The following is a 22,167-nucleotide window of genomic DNA, read 5'->3' as shown; positions in this document are numbered from 1 at the left end:
TCTGCTGCCTTGTGCAGCATCCAGTGTTGTAGGTGGCAGTCCATCAGTAATAAACACATGGCTCTGGAAGGGCTCTGTAAACTCCCTGGCACAGACATCTTTCAGGCAGTCTAGTCCCCATCTAAAGTGAGCAAAGTGGTGGGATTTGTGGGAACCTGTTGTCATTTCTTACTCTTCACAGAGCTCTGAGTGCTGTCCCTCTGTTTTCCTTGCAGGTGGCAATGATATGGATTCTGTAACAAAGAAAACGAGGCAAGATGGATCAGAAGTTACTGAAAGACGTAAAGAGGAGATTTTAAATTTTTATATCACACCCAAAAATCCCAGAAGTGAATGGCCATTTCTGTAAGGGATTAAATGCTGACCAGAGGTCCAGAACTTAATTCTACTCCTGGCCCTGGTCTCTGTGTTGAAGTCAGAATAAGGAATAGAATGGGCCAAGATCAGACATTTAGAGATGTGTATCATGACCTGATTGTTTAACCAGATGATTGCCCTGGGGTAGCATTTCTAACCAGTAGTGTGGACATTGGGATGCTGCTCCTACCTATGGTATCAATGCCCTGGGTGGCCTAGAAATTGTCAGGTGATTTTGTGTAACGTTGGTTAATTTTCTACTGACCTTATGAGAATTAACTCGTAGGAAGCTACTACCAAGGGCTTAGTTGTTACAGCAATGGCTGCGGTTCAGAAGTGCCGAGAAATTTTACAGGGATCTTGTACAGAAAAAAATCTTTCATGGCAGTAATGTTCTTATTCAGAGCTAGAATGACCAGCAAAGGAACACAGCATTGTGTGATAATGAGCCTACAGCTACAGCCCCAGGCAGTGTTGTCTTCAGGGACTTTTATTTAAATGAGTCAATCTTCTTCGAACAAATCATGCTTTTGCATGGAGAATAGGTAGAACATTGATCTAGTTTGGCTATATTAGCATGCCATTAATTCTGCACCCTTTCTTCCCTCAGTTATTACAGAGACTGTAACCACAAGACTGACATCCTTGCCACCCAGTAAGTAATTTTCAATTGCTTCTGCTTGGTCTTCTGTGCCTCTCCATACTATTTATTTGTCTGCATTATTTCTGTTATTTCCATAAATCCCTGGGTGCAGCAGATCTCAGTGCATAAAGATCTGCACCCACAAAGGAATGCAATTTTCAGAAATGCCTTTCTTCCAAAACACTTGTTACTGGAGAGGAGTAGTATTTGAGAACCTGTCTGGGTATTGTCAGAAACAAAGCCACATACTCTACTAAGGCTAGAGGACCAGACTCTGCAAAGATTTAAGTCCAGATATAGGGTCTCCTGTGGTGATTGTCTGTTGGAAACAAGGACCAAAAGTGATGGGTCTGCAAGTTCCACTGCTGGGGCGGCAGTGTATTAGTTCCCTGTCATCTTACCCAGTTGGCAACAGTGAATGAATCTTTTCAGTAATATCAAAGGTCACAGGACATTTCTACTTCTGCAGAGAAGTACAAGCTCCAAATAAGGAAGAATCCTCCACTCTTTATCGCACCATACCCTTAATTAGTTTGCTGCAGCTGAGTTGGCAAGGAATTGCGTTATCATCTCATTTATGATGAGGGTTAACAGGAGTATCCTTCAGTCTGTGTCTGAAGCAAACTTGACTACAAACCTGCTGGCTGTGGAGGGTGAATGCTTCTCTGCTCTGCCAAGACACTTCTCTGTACCTCTGATCTCTCACCAGATATGAAGCTGTACTTGTGAGTGTGTGGACAACTTTGGGTCCCTCCTGCCTTCTCTTGCATTGTCCTTGCTCTTCCTATCTCCTGCCTGGAGAGAATGTCTCATTTTGTGCTCATCTCTTTCAGAAGGAGGGAGCAGCAGTGGGCTCAAAACATCATCCCACACTGGAGGGAGTGGAGTGGAGAAGCGGTCGTACACTCATGGTAGCAGCTATGTGACCTCAAGTAAGGAAGGAAAGCATCCCCCAGTAGGAAACAGAGAGCAAAGGCAACAGAAATGGGCTGAGGAGATATTCAAGGCAGGGAAGTAGGGTGAGCCAGGAGTAAGAAAAACAGGATTTATGAAAGTAGAAGTGCCACATGCATACACAAAGCAAAGATATTCCTTCCCTAAAACTGGGTTTGAGAATGGGTGAGTAAATGACAAAATCCCATTTTCCACAGGGAAAACTTAATTTCCAGAGAACAACAACAAAAAATGTCATTCCTACTGTTTTTAAGAAGTCATTCAGAAACTGAATTTCCATTTTTCCAGTTTTTCCAAATCACAGTCTTTCTGACAAGTTTTGTTCTTAAGACAGTTTTGATTAATCTTTTTGTTGATTTTGCTGAGGGTAGAATATTATTAAAGAAATTCCTAGAAAATGTTTTCTTATGCTTGTGTGCCCATGGCTTTCGCACTTTGAACACTTTGCCAGATTTTTTGGAAGTGCTAAATCGTTGTGTGCAGCCTACTCCGTAAAACCATTTCTTTAACAGCATTCTTTGCCCAGCTGTTAGATTGTCATAGCAAAGGATTCTAAAGACTAAGCTTCCTAGCCAGGTACCTGGCACACTTCTCTGTCCCCAGTGGGACTGACTGTACAACCCTCCTTATGGAAAACATTCTCTGTGCTCCAAGGGAGCTGACAAAGCAGAGGGAGTGAAGTGCACTTTGGAAGCTCAAAGTGAGAATTAGGCATACCAAAGAGATCTGACAGACACCTGCATGCCAGTTAAAGGCAGTGTGGAGTCACTTTGCCTCAGGGCACAAGTGAAGTAACTCCATTGCAGATGTTGGTCTATTTGTTTGGACTGGCATCAGCCTGAGAACTGAATCCAGTCCTGCAAACTCAGAGGACCATGAAGGATTACCATCTTCTTTTTTTCAGTGTGTGGAAAAAGAGAAAATAACCTGAACTTCAGAGATACTGAGCTCTTGAAGTTTCTGTAGTCTCTTCTTTCCCATTTTCTTGCAGAATGCCTCTAACAGAGGCCTACTTGGCACAGTAGTTCTTTCTGCTGAATTAAATGGAAAAGTTACAGAACAAAACAGGTCCTTTTAGAGGGGAAGTTGGCATGAAAACACTGTTGAGATCAAAAGGACACACTTTTTGTAGGGGTGGGTAAACAGTATCCAGTCTGATCCTGCCGATCAGCACAGATACATTGCAGTTTATCACAGAGCTTCCTTTGTGCTGCACCCTGATCATACTCCAGCATTAGATTTTGTGCAAGAGTATGAACACAGGAATTATGGCTTGCCTCAGTTCCTTCTCCACAGCACAGATATTAATTAGGAGGGAAATAGTCACTTCTGTCTACATATAACAGGTACTAATAACGTCCAGACTGTCTTGGGCCTGACACACACCTCAATCACTTCTCTAGAAAAGGGACTAAATGATAGTGTGGATAGCTGCTTTATGGGACTCATCTCTGCTTTCCATTATCTCATAAACTGCATCCTTCAGGTCTTTGAGTTTGGTTTAACAGTCTCCCAGTTTTTGTAGCCTATGTCATGTAAAGCTTGAGTTAACAAATGAGTCTATATCCTAACCAAAACTCAGCATCATCCAAAGCTAAATTTGTTCCTGCTCAGGGGAGATGGTTCCCTATTACCCTAGTCCAGAACCTGGTTTCATAGAAATCATCAACAAGATTTGTTTTGAAATAAATGCACAGTGATAACCAATACTGCTCTCTGCCCTGAATGCTGAGGACAGCCAGAGTTAGACCCTGATATTGTTCTTGTCCGTCTCTAGTTGTGAAATACCAGTGCAAATTTGTCCAGCTCAGAAGATAGTAACATAAAGCACCCAGGGCATCCAGAGTGTACTGCCAGGACTTCTCTTCCATTTGCTGAGGGTGTTTTCTATTGACCATAGGTGGAAGTGGTAGATTGAATTCAACATCATCGTCCTCCAGCTACAGACAAGCCCAGTCTCCCAGCTCTACTCTCACCAAATCACCTGGCTCAACATTTGAAAGAAAAACCTATGTCAACCGCCATGCAACATATGAAGGTATCACAGAACATGCCATAGAAGGGAGGCAGTGTGCAGTGGAGGCAATGTGCAGTGCACTCTGAGGTCACATTAGTACAGAATTGTCCCCAGTCCCATTGTGGTTTTCCTAGGAAGTAAACCATCAGGGACACAATTTATTATTAGGTCCTATTTATCCTAAGAGTAATGCTCATTCCTAAAAGGAGTTGTGGCATATACTTGTTGAAAGACATTAGCAGCTCTTTCATGTGAAACCTGAATAGCTCTTTTTTTTAATGGAAATGTTTTCTGTCCACTGAGATTAAACAGTTGCCAGAAAGACATGTTTTGAAAGCTTTTAATGATCTTGTACAAAGTATTAATGAACATCTTTCTGTTCTTTGCAGGGAGCTCCAGTGCCAACTCTTCTCCTGAGTTTCCCAGAAAAGATTTTGGTATGTCCTTTTTAGAGCTGCTCCTCTGAACGTTATGGCAAGGTCATGTGAGTTGATGACCATAAGGGCTTTTTGCACATTTCTGTGTCCTGCTCTACCTATGCTACCTCTGTATTGGGCCATCATGCAGCTTCTTCAGAGGAGTTATTTGGGATTTACATTAACAGCTGAGAGTCAGATCTCTAGCTGATCATATTCAAACAGAGCGTGGACATTGTGTATCTGCTACTCTCAGCTGCTTTTGTGATGCTCCCTGTATGATATAGGACATGGACAGGAGAAGACAGACGTGGGATACTTCATAGCATTGCCTTCACCCTTCCAGAATAGCTCAGGGAACAGCTGCAAGCAAGAAAGTCCAGACTCTTAGGATTTTGAGTCATTGATGGATATACTTTTCCAGTAGCATATTTCTAGACTTCATCAAGTACATATGGAAAAATGATGTGGCTATCAAGTGATATATTTACACTAAACATTGTCAGCAGGTACTGTCTTGCCCTGTCCAAGCTCTGATTTTGCTCAGTGAAGATAGTGAAACATTATGATCAGGCCACCTTTTGGCTCACAGAGGAGGCAGGGTTTCACAATATCCAGCATTGGTCAGTGGGGTCAAGAGGCCTCTCAACTTCCTTTTGGCCATTTGAAATGGGACATCACCATCTACAAACAATATTTCTCTGTATAAAAAAAAGCAGCATCTGGTCCAGAAAGGCTTAAGGTGCTGCTGATTCTTTAAAATACCTTATGGTCTAAAGGGAGCCTGATAAAATCTCTTAATGGTTCAGTTCTCCCAGCTGTGTGCCAAGAAAAGTTACTGTCTGAATATAAGCTCACTGAGCAAGGTCAGTGTGCTGATTTTCAGAGGTGTCACAGGCAGTAAAGACTAATACAGCTTTTCTCCTATTGCTGTTCACAGCATCTGCCTCTACCAGAGGGAGAAGCCAAAGTCGAGGTGAGTGACACTGTTCTTTGAGAAGCCTCCTTTTTTCAGTTCAGCATAATTCAGGTGTGTTAAATAACCTTAGTCCATCCATGCTCTGGGACCAGCCTCTGACATATTTACCGTAATTGCATTCATGCTTCTCCTACTGTGATCTGTCTTGCAAACCATAAAGCCATACCCTGAAATAATCTCATGCTGATAGGAAAGAGATGGTGAGGAAATTGCAGACTTACTGTGGTCTGTAACTAGCTCACTGTAAAACTGTGCATTGTTTAAATCATTCAGCTCTTCTAATAATTTATTAACAGTGTTGGGGAAAGAAGGATTATCTTGGTCTCCAAGAATGTAGTATCTGTTTCCAGTTGCTTGAAGAGGAAACTATAATGTCACTTTATTCAAGTTAATTTTAGCAGTGGGTATAAATCACAGCATGGTCTTGCACAGTCCTCCTGGAGAGTGTCACATTCCCAATTATTCTGCCTCAGATCGTCACAGTCTCCTCTAGCACACTACATACCTGAGCTCCCAGCAGAACTAGGCCATGCATAATAAAGTAGACACCAGAGAATCAGGTCCAGCGTCTCATATTACTTCAAAAAATAATTCCAATCCATCATCTTCTCCACATGAATGCCAAGGTAGTATTTCTTTTCTAGTGCATGCACTGTCAGATTTCATCATGAAGAGCATGTATCACATGTTCTGGCTGGCCACTTTGCTTGTGGGAGGCAAGTTTAAAGGCTTGCTCCAGCCAAATCACAGTTTCTTGTGCTGGACAGTAAAGGTCCAGTAAAAGCAGGGTAATAGCATTGAGTACCTGGTGAAAATGTTGGCTGAAAGCTGGACTGGTTACATTCAGTGAGCCAAAAGAGAAGTCACTAAGTAGCAAGAGACTGAATCATACAGCCCACTGTAGAGATGTCAGTTGTACCCAAGAAGTAGTAGGGAATTTGTGTATTTAGTAAACTTCTTTTGGCTCTCTAATTTTTTTGTTCAGAGGGAAAATAAAAATAATATTTGTGATGAGTGGAAACATCAGTGTGATTGAGGACTGCATAATTAGACCTTCTGTATATCTGACAGTAGCAGCATTATTGACTTCAGCAGAGGCCATCACTGAGTGAAATATAATTCCCTGGAATTTAAAACAACAAAATGTGACCCCAAAACAAAAGTCGCCCGAGCCCATTTGATACCATTTTGCATGGGCCATGAGTACTGCTCAGATTAAGCAGTCAGACAGCAAGGTGGAACATAGACAGCAAGAAGGAAGGAATTCACTTCAGCCTAAGGTTTCATTCCCAGCCTAGGGCACAAATGAATCTCTCTCCATATTCATGATCTGCTTTTTCTCTTCCCAGAGAGTGAAATACGAGTCCGACTGCAGAGCGCATCTCCCTCTGGCAGATGTAAGTTATTCCAGGGGTCTCAGGGATAAGATAGAGGGTGTAGCTGCTAGGGTTATGTCTTCTCCTGTTAAAAACATTGAGTCCCCTTCCTGGACAAGGAAGCATGCTGTGGGTTAGGCGGTGCTCTCGCAAATACATAAAATGGTACTTAGTCCCAGAAACATCCTCTAGAGCTTTGTCATTAAGTGGCACCCCCAGAAAGTAACAACTTCATAGACATGCAGATAAATTCCACTGAAATATTTAGATCCAGAGCAGGATTAGAGATCAATGAAACACTGGCTTTTGGGTGACTCTGGACACTTGCTTTTCCTGCTAGGGACGGAGTTGGATGATGTGAAACGTTTGCTGAAAGGAAGTCGATCTGCCAGCTGCAGCCCTACTCGGTCACCATCCGGTACCCTCCCGATACCGAAAAAGGCTGTGGTGGAGACGAAGATGGTCACTGAGAGCTCTCAGTCAGGTACTTGGCATTAGCAATGTTGCAGTCATTCCAAACAGCATTTGCCATAAAATGTGCTCAGTTGTTAAGAACAGCCAGATAAGAATACATGGTGTTCCTGTACAGAAAAAGGGTCAGAATGGTGAAAGACTGTCCAGGTGTTGCTGTAACAAGAGCCATCTTGGGTATCTTTCTAGTGACTAGTCTAATTTCCAAATAAATGAGTTCTTTCTTTCTGCCACCAGTTTCAATTCAGAGGTATTTCTAGCAGAGATAAGAGCGCTAAGCAAATGTGTCTGAGAGTGATTTGATCTCTTATCTCCAAGTGAGACATAGAGATGGAACTGAAGACAACATTTCAGTGAGTGATTTATTAGCCATTCCATTTCATAATAACTCATCAGGAACTGTATGAGAAGACAAGGGGGAATGGCTCAAACTGAAAGAGGGCAGGCTTTGATCAGATGTTAGGCAGAAATTCTTTACTTTGAGAGTCGTGAGGGACTGGCACAGGTTGCCCAGAGAAGTTGTGGATGGCCCTGGAAGTGTTCCAGGCCAGAATGGATGAGACTTTCAACAACTTGGTCTAGTGCAAGGTGTCCCTACCTATAGCAGAAGGTTGGAACTAGATTATCTTTGAGGTCCCTTTAATCCCAAACCATTCTATGATTCTATAACTGAAGTGGTACTTAAAATGCTACAACTTTTTTTAGTTATTTATACACCTCACGACAGGGCTTGAGGAAGTGGTATTGACATTGACTCCAATGTCTTCTATCAATATCTAAAAACAATATCTTTTCTCTTACTCAAAGCTCTAATCCTGTCTAAAACAGAATTTTAGTCCAGTACACTAGTTAACCAATCAGAGATGTATGTGAGAAGCAAAAGCCATACATCCCGTGGCCCAGTGTGATTTATTAATGGAATGGCAGACTAGGGTGGTTTATTCTGGTACCATAACATCTATGAGCAATGAAATCTCTTCAAGGTGTTTTGTGAATGATCATGCTATTAGGTCAGTCTATATTCCATTGGTTAAAATTTGTGTGGGCTGTAATCAGCTGACATTTGAGGTCAGTTATGCCATGCTAACCTGGAGTCATTGAGTTGACTCTACAAGGGTGATTGAAATGTAAGGTGTTTGCTCTATAAACCTGCAGTGCATGCTAAGCCACAAGCCTGGCCTTGTTGAAAGCCACTTCTGTCTGCTTGGTTTTTGCAGTGTCAGGGACATATGACACAACCATACTGAATACTGCCCTTCCTTCATACATGTGGTCCTCCACTCTGCCTGCTGGGTCTTCCCTTGGTGGATACCATAACAGCTCTTCCTTGATCAATGCCATGTCTCACTCTACAGGATCAGGTATGCTCCCTGGATTACCCAGGTTTGAAGGATGGAACTACCCTGAAACTGAGTCAAAAGCAGGTTTTTTTTGCACAGCACAAACTAAAATGATGGAATAATCAAAATGGCAAGGGATATGCTTGAATTTCCTCTGGTTTTCTGTAATTTGGTGCTCTCTGCTTCTACACTAAATCTATCTCAAAATCCTTCCTTGTGAGATTTATTGTCCTGGCTCTCTGACTGTCATTAAATTTTGATGGCATCTTTGTAAAAGAGGTCAAGCTCACATTCCCTATAAAAACTAATTTAGACTCAAACTAATATTGGATTATCCTGGCCCGTTGTAAGAACGGCTCATGTACTAAAAATATTGTAAGTAAGTTTTGTGTGTTCTTACACCTGGCAAGGCCTTTTTCTAAATGCCACAGATTCTGAATTCCCCAGCTACAGAGAAAAAACACAAGAAGCTTTATGATGGAATATTATTTAAAGCTTTACTTTCTCTCACTGACATATGATCTCGTCTTGTCTGATGTAGGATTTTTTTGCCTTTGTCAGTTCAGTAAAAGGGTGGTTTATTGTCAAGACTTTTCCTCTGTGCAATTATTGTGCATTATCATTAATTGCATTTCCAAGTTGACTCTTAATTTCTGGGACTGTGCCATTGACCTTTGGGTGCTAGATTTATGATTTGAGAGGAGTAATAACATTTCACTTCTTCTTTTTGCAGTTTTTGGTGTTCCAAATAACCTGGCTCCCAGCAATCATACTCTGAATGCAGGCCTGAGCTCTTCCTCTACAGGTCAGATTTTTCTTACCTTCACACTTTGATAGCACTGCATTTCTGGCACTGCATTCTGGCATAACTACAGTGAAATAATACCAATATACCAGTTTCTCTCCTATTCCTCATCTGACAGCAGCACTTTGCCCCACCTGCAGAAATGTCCATGCAGCCATGAGACCTCACAATGTAACTCATGATAATGTTTTAAAATGGTCACAGTTATTGTCCTGAGCCAACATTAACAATTTAGCAAGGTGAACTAAGTTACAAAATATTTTGTCATAAGGCCTGTGGTGCCTCCAGAAAGCTGGTGAAATTTGCTGGGAGATGTAATTATTTTTGTGTCACTGGTTTTGTTTGGGTTTTATCCAGAATGCCACCTGCACTGCAGGACTCATTGCAATGCTTTTCTTTGCAGTATTTGGAGTTCAAAACAACCTGTCTCCAAGCTCTTCTTCTGCAACCCAGAATGCCACAGCAGCCTCTGCAAGTCAGCAACAAAGTAAGCCTAGAGAAAGTGTGAGGGTCACCAGTGTCTGCCTCCTTCTCCCACCTTTTTTGTAGTGATTAGAAGGTTCATCTTGACAGAGGCCCCCTCATCACCTTCTTCTTGTGTGGCACAGTGTGCTATGAAGAGATATTGAGGAACATCTTCTCTGCTGTGCATGTGCAGGAACAGCTCCCAGTGCTGATGCACTAGAAATTTGCTTGCTGGGGAAACCCTTGTTTGAGTTGTCCTAGGAACACTGAATGAGAAAAGATTTTTGAAATGTTTTGGTGTGTGTAGATCCCTTGTTATCCTTCATCTCTGTCTTTGCAGCATATGGGATGAAGAACACTTCTCAGAGCAACACCATGGCAAGTACTGGTGTGTCTGCCTCAGCAGGTGAGTCTGTCATTTATAGGTGTTTTGGCATGGCCTCATACAAGCATATCACAAAAATGAGTTAAGAGACTCAGTGAGTGACACTCAGGTGCATAACTTGTCACTAGCCAAGTCTCCTACCAGTATCTTTCTGATAAGAAAAAGAGTCAGAATCCAAGAATGAGCAAATGAACCGGTCTGATTCAGTTCTCTGCAATAATTTGGATTGTTTAATTCTGAGCTATTTCTGCTCAGCAGGCAGGAAGCTGGATAGAAGAGGACACAAGTGAAATTGTACTTTATTTGAAGCCAAAACATTAGCACTGTTGCTCTTAAAAATAATTTTTCAGTTGTACCAGCTTCAACCACTCAAAAAAGAAGGAATTGACTTATACATGACCAGAATATGTTTTTTTAATGAGAGAAGCCCTTTGTCCTTGAACAGTCAGGATTCATCCTTTCCAGCTCTTTTCTGCAATTCTGAGTTACAAATTACACTTTTTTTTTCCCTGTATGTAAAGAAAGCCAAGTTTGCCTTGTAATCCAAGGACTCCCAAAGACGAGGCTTAAAAATTGATGTAAAGACCACAGAAGTTATGATAACATTTCTAATAAAGTTTTACTCCAGGTTCTGCTAGAGTAATGGAATAATACCATTCTCTTTATCTTGATTTTCAGTGTTTTGTCAGTGTGCAAATTCATGTTTGTACTTCATTCCAGATGAACTTCATAATGCCTAGGGGCACAAGAGTGACCACAGTGATAGTTTTGAACCTTGTTTGGCCTGTGCCAAACCTCAGTAAAGTGCAGTTGAATGTCTCCTAACCCTGCCTGGCCCCCAGGATATGGAGTGCTTTGTGCTTGACAGAGTAGCTTGGCAGTGCTTAATGGGCTCCTCAGCTTGAGCTGTGCTGGCTCTGCTCACCCTTGAATACCTCTCTCAGGCTGAGTTTCTCTGATTCCTCAAGAAGTGTGTTTGAGGACCAAAGAGTTCATTGAGCAAATCACTTCTACATATGATTGAATTCCAGATGTTCCCCATTCTGGCAGCAGAGCCTCCCCTGCTAGTGAAATGCACAAGAGAAACTTAATGACATGCACATCTCCCCTGTTACCTTTAGTGACCAGTGTTTTACAGGGCTCTTTTTGTAGTGGCAATCTCAATCACAATGCGACCACCTATTTTTAGGAACAAAAGTGATGTGGCTTGTAGTTATGGGCTCAATGGCCCACACTCATCTCCTCTCTACAATCTTTTACAAATATTGCAGGAGGAACTGTTTTGAGCTCCCAGGGAGATGACATTCTGCGCAAAGACTGCAAGTTCCTGCTGCTGGAGAAGGAGAAGGCACCTGCAAAGGAGATGGAGCTCTTGGTCATGACAAAGGACACTGGCAAAGTCTTTAGTGCTTCTAACACTGGTCTTAGTGGAGGTAACGTCCCTCTTTCAGGACATGTGGTTATTTTGAGGTCAGAGAAATGGAGACTGATCACAAGGGAAGTTCAGTGTTCAGGGCACTACACCTAACTTGTACATCATACAAGACCCTCTGACAGGCAGGCATCTTTTAACCATGCCAGCTGAAACCTGGGTCTGGCTTTTGCATTTGAACCTCCAGAGTGTGCCTCAGGATATTTCACAAAGCTCGGGAGCTTTGAGAGAAAAAAAACCTAGATCTGGTTTAGACAGGCAGAGCTATTGTGTCTTCCCGAGAAAAATACACCTTTTCCAATGAAAGAAGATTGGCCTGGTTTAACTTCTGGTGTAATGTTTCTAATTATATTCGGTTCCTGTTCAGGATCTTTTGGAGAAGACACCTTGAAGAAAGAGAAGCAGGGATTTTCCTCCTCTTATGCTACAGATACTGGCCTAAAATCAGATGCAAATGGTAAGAATTTGTTCCTGAGGAAATGCAACACAACTTTCTCCTTCTGCCTCCCTTGCTACCTTTCCCTTTCAAGCCCACACTCTAAATTTTGTCATGCACAGAAAGACTGGTAAAACCTCTTTTTCTGTTGTTAAAACAGGAGGGCTGAAATCCATGCCAAAACGGGACAAAGAAACTTATGCAGGTAAGTGATGCCACTCAGACTTTCACTGGAAGAAGCAGCAAAGCACAATACACAAAAAAGCAATTGTTCTTGAGGGAGATGAGTGGTCTCTGAGCAATGAATCAGAGGGAGGGAATGTTCAGGAGACTACCAGAGAAATTGGTACCAGTGATTTGATTGTAGATAAGTGGACAGTTGGGTTATTTTTGCATGACTAGAGAAAATCAGACAGCTGACAGTCCAGCTGCATCCTACTACTGGGACAGATTTATGGGGAAGAGAGGGCTCAGACAAACCATGCTGACTATTGCTGTCATTTATGGCTCAGATCTGTACAAAAAATTTACCCCCATGTGATCATGTTTTCCAGCTGTTATTTTTAAATGCCCTGAGTGGTTTTGTCCTGTTTGAATTCCATTTGGAAATACTGTTCCCATCTTCCAAAGGGACTAGAATTACACTCACCATGTGCACAGAGTGGCATAAAGATTTTTTCCATAGCCCTTTGTATAATGGATCAGGCCTTGATGTCCTTATTGTAAGAGATTCTTAACTCTGAAGTCAATGAACTCTTCATTAACCAGGAGATTCTTCCTTCCCTCTTCCAGAAATACGAAGTGGTGATGCAGGAGGTGCAGTTGGATCAGCACCATCCTGGTGTCCTTGTGGTTCCTGCTGTAGCTGGTGGAAATGGCTCCTGGGTTTGCTTCTAGCCTGGTTGTTTCTCCTTGGATTGCTTTTTGGACTCATTGCTCTGGGTAGGAAATAACTGAGGAAAAAAATGTTGAATGGTATAGAATGTCAAAGGGTTCAAGCTGGGAACAAGCCCAAGCACCAGAGATCCCAAGCCAAAGAACTGAGGGAAACGTTCAGCTTGATGGTGACTAGCCACTGAGATATTACAAATGGACAGAAAGAATGGATAAGGAATACAGTCTTTGTTGAGGAGTTATATAGTCTTGGGGTGAGTAGGATAGGAAAGCTCCTGAGATTTGAGGTCTACTGCTCCAAGACTGACAGATTTCAAAGTTGTCATTTAAATTCCAGATATCCCTTCTGGGGAAAAAAAAGAAGAAAAAAGAATTCTGCAAAACTCAGTGGCCATAGCTACGTGACACAGTGTTGCCATGTTCCTATGATAGCATGAGATTATTCAGGAATGCATATCTGGCAGCATGTTCCATAGCATTTTCCTTTAATCTTCCAGCTGAAGAAGTGAGAAAGTTGAAATCTCGTGTGGAAGACCTGGAAAAAATCAATGGTGGCCTCCTGGCAATTAACCAAGGGAATTCAAAAATAGAAAAGGATGTTTCAAGAGTAGACTATCTTCATGGTAATTCACTCTCCTCAGCCTTCCCATATGAAAATGAGGAGTCAGTCTGGTTGATGGTGAAGAGCAGACTGAATAAGGAAATAGAACGAGGTGAGCAGAGTCAAAAAATGAACCCATACCTTATTTCTCATGCTACATTTGTTAGCAAGGGAAAGGTGATTTACTTCTGTTTAGCACATGATGGAAAGAGATGAACAACAGAGCAGCCAACATTCTCCCATCTTTAGAAATTTCATGTATTTTTGAAAACAAATTTACTGAGGAAACTCACAAACCATACTGTGCTGCCTGTAGCCTGAAATCCAAATAGATGTACCCTTGTTCTTGCAATGAGTAGCTACTCTGCTGTATAATGAACTCTAACAGCCCCTTCACTTCCTGTTACAGGCTACTTCCGAGGGGAGAGAGGAGAACGTGGTGAGAAAGGTACAGCCATATAGTCCTTCTCTTCCCCTGTCCAGTTCCTTGGCTCTGTCAATGCACGATTTTGTGGTGGTTGTTGCTTCAAGGGGCAATTAGCAGTAAGAAAGATGAAGATGGTTTATACTTGAACAAAAAGAATCAGAATTGTTTAGGTTGAAAAAGACCTTGAATATTATGGAGTCCAGCCATAAAGGTAACACTGTCCATGTCCATCACCAAACCACCTTCCTAAGGGCCACATCTATGTGTCTTTTCAATACCTCCAGGGACAGTGACTTCACCTCTGCCCCTGGGCAGCTTATTCCAATTCCCCATAACCCTTTTGGTGAAGAAATTTTTCCTAGTATCCAGTCTAAACTTCCCTGGTGCAGCTTGAGGCCATTTCTTCTTGTCCTATCGCTTGTTACTTGGGAGAAGTGACTGACCCCCAGTTCACTATCCTCCTTTCAGGCAGTTATAGAGAGGAATAAAGTCTCCCCTGAGTCTTCCCTGTTCCAGCTCCCTCAGCCACTCCTCAGAGGATTTGTGTTCCAGACCTTTGACCAGCTCTGTTGCCCTCTCTGGACTCACTTCAGTACCTCAAGACCTTGTAGTGAGGGGCCAGAACTGGACACAGCAGCTGAGATGCAGCCTCACCAGAGCTGAGTGCAGGGGGACAATCACTGTCTTGCTCCTGCCAGTTTGCCATGTAAACTGTAGACCCTGATCCCACACAGAACAATACAGGAGGCCTAGTCTTGTATTGTGCCAGTGTGAAAGGCCAGATTGTGTCTGATCCTCTCCTGTTCAAGTGTGAGGTGTCCTGTTTGGCCATAACTCCTTTGTATTTAATTAAAAGTGGGAAAGCAACTAGAAGACAAAATGAATGAATAATCATAAGATGTCTCTTGATTTGACAATTTTTTTTCCCCTTTTCTCAGGTGACATGGGAATACAAGGTCCCAAAGGTGAGTCTGGAGTTACCTGCTTTACCTGGCAGCCTGTCATAGGGCCTGGGTAGCAAATGGTTTTTTGTTACTCCAGAATTTGGAGAAGCTGATGCCATTTATCTGTTAGTTCAGATATTGTTGTGAAAGTTGGGGTTTTTCTCCTGTTTTATGGTCAAAGAAAATTTTAGAGTTCATAATAGAAGAGATAACAGATCTTGCTTTGAATCTAGAAGCTCCTTTCACCTGGATGAAAGTCATTCCTGAAGCCAGGCTCTATGTGGTCTAATCACAGAGTGCTTCAGTGCCCAGAAGGTTTCTCATGGTGTGAATGATTCGATAATTTGCATAAATACAAGGGAGACAATTGCTGGAGACGCTAGAATTTGTAAATATTCCAGGAACATAAACTTCTTTTTGTGAGGGTTAGCCAAAGTGACAAAAAGAGAAGACTTATTCCCCACTGACTGTCTCTTTGTTTCTGTCTGCAGGTGATCGAGGACTTCCTGGTGTCCCAGGTGGGCTATAGTTCAAATCCCCTGTAAGGGAGAACATTTATTTACATTACTGTGGGCAAGAACAAATTCTGCACTTTCTTGCAAAATTCCTTGAACTTAGCTCAAGGTGATTCTCTGAAGAGTCAATATTTAGCATAGATTAAGTCACTTGATTAATACCTTGGTGCTGAGCTGCAGACACAGCTCAGAGACTTGGTTACAAGCAAAGCCTTGGCCAGATTTCCCCTTAGTTGAGCATGCTGAATTTGTGAAAATTCTAGTCTAGCACTGAAAGAGTCCTACAGCTGCATAAATACTTGGTTCAGCTTTCCTGTGCTTTTATATGTATTGTGTTCTTCTGAAGAGATAAAGTACCCACCTTATGAGTAATATATTCTTTACCCTATAGAATTAATCTCTCCTGGCTTGAAATTTCCATAAGTTGCATGTTATTCTTTTATGGGACATAGTCAAGAATTCTGAGCACTTACTGTGTTTTCTTTCCAGGCATTCCTGGTCCAATTGGGCATGCAGGACCAGAAGGACCAAAAGGCCAGAAGGGAAGCATGGGTGAGCATCTCTGTCAGTGCTGTGAGTCATTCACGACTGACTGACACATGGCACAGGAATACAGACCCCTGGCTGGTGTGACCATTGCCTTCCCCAGTGGAGCTGGCCATGGATCCTTTTGCCCAAGACCTCCCTCCCCAGACACCTGGTTTTACAAGGTATTTGTTTCCTGCAGGTGATCCTGGCGTGGAAGGTCCCATGGGACAAAGAGGTAGAGAAGGGATGCCAGGGCCTCGAGGGGAGCCAGGACCACCTGGATTTGGAGAAAAAGGAGACAGAGGTAGGAACCAAGTGTCCTGTTGTTGGATAAAACAGAGATGGACAAAAGCAAGAGTTTGGTCCTGATTAGTGGAACACCTCAGTGGTAAAATTTGATTTCACTATTCAAATCCAGATTTCACATCTATACATTTCCAAGCACAGATTAATATGGCCTTAAGGATTTTTTTTGGCAGACTTATAATGGGTAAACAAGGATTGCTTTGGTTTCCCAGATCTTACAGTCAAGTTTGAGTCAGATAGAACCAAAATCACTTCACTATCAAGGTTATCTTCTTCCCTGTTATCCAGATTATCAAAGCTGGGGAATTCGTCTTGCTAAAGCCCAGTGAGCTCATATTCTTTTCTTGGCTAGTGCATATCTATTTGGGTGTTTTGAACTGATGAGCAGATTATTCATGACACTTACCAGAAAAAGAATAACAGTAGATGGAATAATGGAAAAACAGGATCATGGCTGTATTCTACAGTGTCTATTCATGCTCTTATTTTGCAGGTGCTGTTGGTGAGCCAGGTCCTCCAGGGCCACCTGGACCCCCAGGTTCTACTGGCCTAAAAGGTAAATGTGAAGATGGAGAGAGAACACCTAACAGAGAGGTTAGGAGTTAATGGGCACCCCAGCTGTCCCATTTCACTTGTGTTGCTCTGCAGTAACCAGAAAAGTGAACTAATGATCTGAAGCACATATCCCAGCATCTCAGCTGAGATAGATGGCTTGGGTCTCTTTACTTTACTTATGTGGAAAACATTTCCTCAACGTCACAAGGACTAAGTTCTCTAAATTTGTTGTCCTGGGTTTGAGGATGCCAGTAATGCAAATTCATCTAGTGGCTGGGGAACTTCCAATCCACTAAACACCTGTTGGGTGTGGATGCTGTTGGGCAAACTGAAAGCAATTTGATAATTTTCTAATTGTGGTGTTACTAAAAGAAAATCCATGTTCCTTACAGGTCTGATGGGTTCTCCAGGCCCACAAGGTCCTCCAGGTGAGTGCTGTATTCCTTTGCTGTGGCATCTAGAGACTGGGGAGAACAAAAACAGAATGACAGCTTCTCATAGTTTTTCTGCTTCAGTGATGCATTGTGGTGAGTGGAATGAATGAAAACCCCCCATCTCATTTTTCTGCAGGTCCTCCTGGCCTACAAGGATTTAGAGGGGAAGCAGGACTCCCAGGTGCTAAAGGTAACTTTCTCTTTCCCCTGGCTATTAAAGCAGCACTAGCTGAGGTCTTTTCTAGCCCTGCTCTGAGCAGCAGATGTGGTCTGACCATGTCACATTTTGATTCTATGGGCAAAGAAAAGCATAAGACTGAAGAAAAGGGAGACAAACCAAAACTTAGTCAGTGATTGCTAGCAAATATTGAGAAATGCGGGAGACACAGAGGTAATATAGCAGTCTAAGAGAGGAAAGAAAGTTGTGTGGATGGAGCTGTGTTAAAGGAAAAGAATTTCCAGTTTGAGTTTGTCTGGTAACACAGAAACTGTATTTCCCTAGTGATTTTTCTTGGTGCATTAAATGCCTTTCCCTTATGATTTGTTACTACTATTTTTCAATCATCCATATCTCTTTCAGGTGAAAAAGGAGCCAGTGGACCCCCTGGACCCAAAGGTATGTTGACCAATTAGGTATTCATTTGTGGTTATTTTCTTTAGATTCCTTTAGATATGGATACTGTTCATGGGTTTTATCCTTATCCTCTTTGGCCTCTTCTTCTGTGCTCTTGTCAGAAAGCAGATTTATTTTCTCTGATGGAAACATTTTACAATGAAGCAGTCTCACAGAATTTGTCTCTTTTTTCTACCACAGGTGATCAGGGTGAGAAGGGTTCTCGTGGAATGACAGGTCAGTGGATTGAAATACTGGAGTAATAGCCAATCTAATAAAAGTATAGCTCAGCCAATCCCAGTTAGCTTTCTGAAACACTATGATTTTACTGGTTATAGGAGTTTTATTTTTGCACCAATATTATAAACAAATAGATCCCATTCTTCATTCCAGTAATCTTGGTAACAATCTTTGTATTTAGCTTTAGGAAAATCCTTCCTCACATGCCCTATATTCACATCACTTGAGCATTTCTAATGCCTGGAGACAGTTGTGAATCATGAGGCCTGAACATCCTGTCAATGCTAGTTTTCAGTTGCAGAGCAGCTGACAGAATTGTCCAAGAGTTGTTTGTTTAATTTCATGCTATTTCACTACAGGTGAACAAGGCTCAAGAGGAATACCTGGACCTCCAGGAGAGCCAGGGGCTAAAGGACCTGCAGGTGGGTACCAGAAAGCAGCTGTATTTATATGTGAGGCGATGGCATTGCATTCTGTGAGCACAAACAAGGAAACAGAATGGGAGTGGAATCATGCTTGTTGTAATCCTAGGTCTTACCTTTAGACAGGTGTGATTAGTCTGTACACTCAGAAAAAATGTCCTACAGTTAAGTTTTGAATAATGCTTCCTGGACCTTCAGTAAAGGCAACCAACATTTCTTTCAGATACAATGTGATGAAAAGCCACTCTTAGAGGGTTAGGGCTGTGCTCCACTTTGGAGGAAGAGAGGATAACTGTGGTACTGTTTCAGAAGTCCCTGACAATCTCTTTCTTTGGACAGGACAAGCTGGTCGTGATGGACAGCCAGGTGAAAAAGGTAAGGGCTTCCTTTGAGGTAGTAGTGCAGGTACTTTCTGTTTTGGTAGGAGTTGATTTGTAAAAGGAGAGGGAGAAAGATGGCAGCAGATTCATGTTCTGGGATCTTCTGTCTAAGAACTGTAGAGTCAACCTGTAAACATGGAACTGAGACATATAGTAGAGCGGGCTGTAAACTTGTGACAGAGTTATGTCTCTATAGAACTCTTCTGTCATTGATGTTCCCCTCCCAGACCCTGGTGCTGGAGATGGCCACTTGGCTGTGAGAATACAATAGGTAGAAAGTGCTGCAGGACAGCCAAGCTTGAATGGATTGGTAGATTGTATACCTGTGACTTCTGTCTCATTAATGGTGATTATATCCCTAGGTGAACCAGGTCTTATGGGAATGCCAGGTGCCAGAGGCCCTCCAGGACCCACTGGAGATGCTGGAGAGCCAGGTAAAAGCATTATAGAGATGTTTTTTGCTCAGTCAGGAACACAGATATATTTGTCAATTTCCAGTCTTAATTTGAATTTAAGTCTGGCAGAGGATCTTTGTATTCTTAAGGTGGTGATGAAAGGAAAATACATAGAGAATCTAGACCATTTATGATCCCAAAATTGCTCACAGTGCAAACATCAGCTGCTATGAGCTGATTTACATACCAGTTGCTAGGCCAGTTTCCACCACTTTGAGAATTGTGTGCTATAATTTCACATAAATGGAATCTTTTTCTCCCTGTCTGTCCTTTTCCCACATGAAACTTTTTAGACATCTTAAGAGTTTTTGCCTTTTTCTGACAGGTCTTACAGGACCCCAAGGACCACCAGGTAGGCTTTTCCATATTCCAAGGTATCAATGACTCACTTTAATATGGGTTCAAACACCCTTGTAATTTTCCCTCTGTGGTACTCAGGGTTTCCAAAGTGATATACCAAGGTTTCCACATCTCCTTTGGCTTTTGAGACAGGCTTTGTGCAAGATGTGTGATTTTTGAGCAATGCAAGGCTTTTGAGTGTTGAAATTTTGCCTTTCCCCAAAACATAACATTTCGGTTCCCTGTGCATCACTGAAAAGTCCTTCTAGTCAGCAGCAGAAACAGAAGGGAGAGGATGTAGCAATAGAGATGTAAACAGAGGATGTGACATCTGTAAGCAGAGGTGGTTTGGGGGGGACAGTTCAACAGGGAATTCATCCAAGAGCCTCAGGACAGGTAGCAGTACCTAGAAGACACTACAGGTAAATCTGTAAAGCAGTGTCGTCATCCAGGGAGCAGTGGGACCAGGGAAGCCCAAGGACACAACCAGCTCAGTCTGTTCCTCCACTGGCTTATAAAGTCCTCAGGGACCTGCTTATAAAGGCTGAAAGCTGGGGTCTTGAGTAGGGAGCTCTTTCTATAAATTCAAAAGTGAAACAGCTGGGGTACCTGAAAAATATACAGCAAACAATATTTGCACTAACTATTTTAAATTGTTTGTCTACCTCATATCAGGACTTCCAGGCAACCCAGGCCGACCAGGGGCTAAAGGTGGGTTTTGTTTCTTCCCTAATGCTCATTTTCTCTCTTAAAGATTTCATTTTAGCAAGGATTAGCTGCTCCACTGACCAGTTCCTGGATCAACAGTGGCATCTAGTGGCTTTGGGAAGGGAAGGTTTGAGAAGCACGGTAGGCAAAGCTTCCCTGAGCATACACGGAGGGCAGTGGGGACATCTGCTGAGGGACTTGGCATGGGCAGCTCTCCTCTGAGCAAAGCTCTGAAGCCTGGTTCTGCCCTGAGCCTAAGATGCCTGGTGACTGCAGTGGAAGCTGTGTGTCTGCCTCGGATAAATCATCTGCCTATGCTGGCAGATGTAGTGCTTGGAAAGCTAATCAGAGGGCTTCTCTGGATTAGCACAGCTCTCTTGCTTCCCCCTGACCTTCTAGTGCTGTGACTTCTCAAATGAGACCAAGGGCAGAAAGAACAGAAACTTTATGTTTAATAGTACAATGTTATTGAGCCTATTATAGCACTTATCCACCCCCCTAAAAAGAAGCTCAACTTTTGTACCTTTGTTTTCTAGGAGAACCTGGAGCTCCAGGAAAAGTCATAAGTGCAGGTATGTAGTGCTGAAAGGGGTCACACTTCTGATTTAGGAGGGTTTTCTCTGGGTTTTTTTTGCCTCCTCAATTCATCTTGACTGTATGTCAGACCTGTACTGGGGCTCCCTGTGCTGGGAGAATATATGTGCTGTAGATGTGGTATTCCTTAAGCACAGATTTTTACACATTCACTGGATGTGTGAATATAAGTGTCTGTGTGCAAATCTATGTGTTTGTTTTTCAGAGGGTTCATCAACTATTACTCTGCCAGGCCCACCAGGGCCCCCAGGCCCACCTGGCCCCACTGGTCCTCCAGGTGTTCCAGGTGAGTACTGATGAGTACAAAGTAGTGATAGGTCAATTCCAGGGACTAAAACCAGGCTCTTTGCTCAGGAAGGCAGGCTTGTGTCTAATCCCTTTCCCATCGCTATTGCTGAAATTAGTGCTTGTTTTCCAGTCTCAGCTTTGAGCTCAAGGCAGCAGAACTCCCACTCAAGCATCTGTAAATCTTTCTCACACACACAGGCTGTGCATGAGCTCAGGCCTCAGACTCCTCTGTCTGGTCAGACACTGCCCTCCAGCATGCTGGTGTCAGGCAGCAGAGTTCCTGAGCCCTGATTCTCATGGCACTTCTGTGCCTGGAGCTAGTCCTGGAGCTGATTTGGCAGAGACAGTCTCAGTTTGCAGTATGGAATGTGAGAGGAGGGTTAGGCCTTTTGCATTCCTTTTCTCTTGTGGTCAGTGGCATTCTGGTTATTTCCCCAGTCCAAGAGGCACCAAGCATTTTAATTGCCACAGGATGGAAATTCAAGTAATATATGGGGCATTGATTAATTCATACCCCATAGCAATTCCATTTGTTTGTGTAGAAAATACATTTTTTCATAGTGTCAGTTCTTATAAAAGTCCTGTTGATTATTTTCTGCTATTGTAAAATACAGCCAGGAAAATCTAATGAAATTTGGGTTTTTTCCTTTGAAACTAGGTCCTGTTGGACCAGCTGGTCTCCCTGGACAGCAAGGTACCGTTTTCCTTCAGCTTTGATTATGCTTCTTAAGAGAAAGGAATTCATTAGTTTTTCTTTGTTTCTAATTCTCTAAACCCTTGGCACATTCCCTCTCCCTTTTGTTCACAGATTTCTTCCTTTCAGTTCATTTTGTTTCACTATTTGGCTT

General features: G+C 42.6%; 1 protein-coding gene across 1 annotated transcript in view; it reads left to right on the top strand.

The window, feature by feature from the left end:
* Window positions 1-226: 226 nt before the first annotated feature.
* Window positions 227-22,167, top strand: part of COL17A1 (collagen type XVII alpha 1 chain) — a gene marked incomplete at both ends in the record, with an annotated part of 33,652 nt that continues 11,711 nt past the window's right edge. The window contains 35 exons of the mRNA XM_084210005.1: window positions 227-281; window positions 968-1,012; window positions 1,834-1,932; window positions 3,855-3,992; window positions 4,361-4,408; window positions 5,328-5,363; window positions 6,716-6,763; window positions 7,083-7,226; window positions 8,431-8,574; window positions 9,287-9,358; window positions 9,762-9,833; window positions 10,164-10,229; window positions 11,480-11,641; window positions 12,008-12,097; window positions 12,237-12,281; window positions 12,869-13,018; window positions 13,468-13,683; window positions 13,981-14,019; window positions 14,937-14,963; window positions 15,434-15,460; window positions 15,947-16,009; window positions 16,185-16,289; window positions 16,785-16,847; window positions 17,239-17,274; window positions 17,417-17,470; window positions 17,861-17,896; window positions 18,095-18,130; window positions 18,493-18,555; window positions 18,895-18,930; window positions 19,298-19,369; window positions 19,716-19,742; window positions 20,405-20,440; window positions 20,974-21,009; window positions 21,237-21,317; window positions 21,978-22,013. Coding sequence (XP_084066131.1) covers window positions 227-281; window positions 968-1,012; window positions 1,834-1,932; window positions 3,855-3,992; window positions 4,361-4,408; window positions 5,328-5,363; window positions 6,716-6,763; window positions 7,083-7,226; window positions 8,431-8,574; window positions 9,287-9,358; window positions 9,762-9,833; window positions 10,164-10,229; window positions 11,480-11,641; window positions 12,008-12,097; window positions 12,237-12,281; window positions 12,869-13,018; window positions 13,468-13,683; window positions 13,981-14,019; window positions 14,937-14,963; window positions 15,434-15,460; window positions 15,947-16,009; window positions 16,185-16,289; window positions 16,785-16,847; window positions 17,239-17,274; window positions 17,417-17,470; window positions 17,861-17,896; window positions 18,095-18,130; window positions 18,493-18,555; window positions 18,895-18,930; window positions 19,298-19,369; window positions 19,716-19,742; window positions 20,405-20,440; window positions 20,974-21,009; window positions 21,237-21,317; window positions 21,978-22,013 — 2,503 coding nt within the window. The remainder of the gene's footprint in view (window positions 282-967; window positions 1,013-1,833; window positions 1,933-3,854; window positions 3,993-4,360; window positions 4,409-5,327; window positions 5,364-6,715; window positions 6,764-7,082; window positions 7,227-8,430; window positions 8,575-9,286; window positions 9,359-9,761; window positions 9,834-10,163; window positions 10,230-11,479; window positions 11,642-12,007; window positions 12,098-12,236; window positions 12,282-12,868; window positions 13,019-13,467; window positions 13,684-13,980; window positions 14,020-14,936; window positions 14,964-15,433; window positions 15,461-15,946; window positions 16,010-16,184; window positions 16,290-16,784; window positions 16,848-17,238; window positions 17,275-17,416; window positions 17,471-17,860; window positions 17,897-18,094; window positions 18,131-18,492; window positions 18,556-18,894; window positions 18,931-19,297; window positions 19,370-19,715; window positions 19,743-20,404; window positions 20,441-20,973; window positions 21,010-21,236; window positions 21,318-21,977; window positions 22,014-22,167) is intronic.

The sequence above is a fragment of the Fringilla coelebs genome, assembly GCF_963513975.1.
Source record: "Fringilla coelebs genome assembly, chromosome: 8".
NCBI lineage: Eukaryota > Metazoa > Chordata > Aves > Passeriformes > Fringillidae > Fringilla > Fringilla coelebs.
This window is presented reverse-complemented; position numbering and strand designations above follow the sequence as displayed.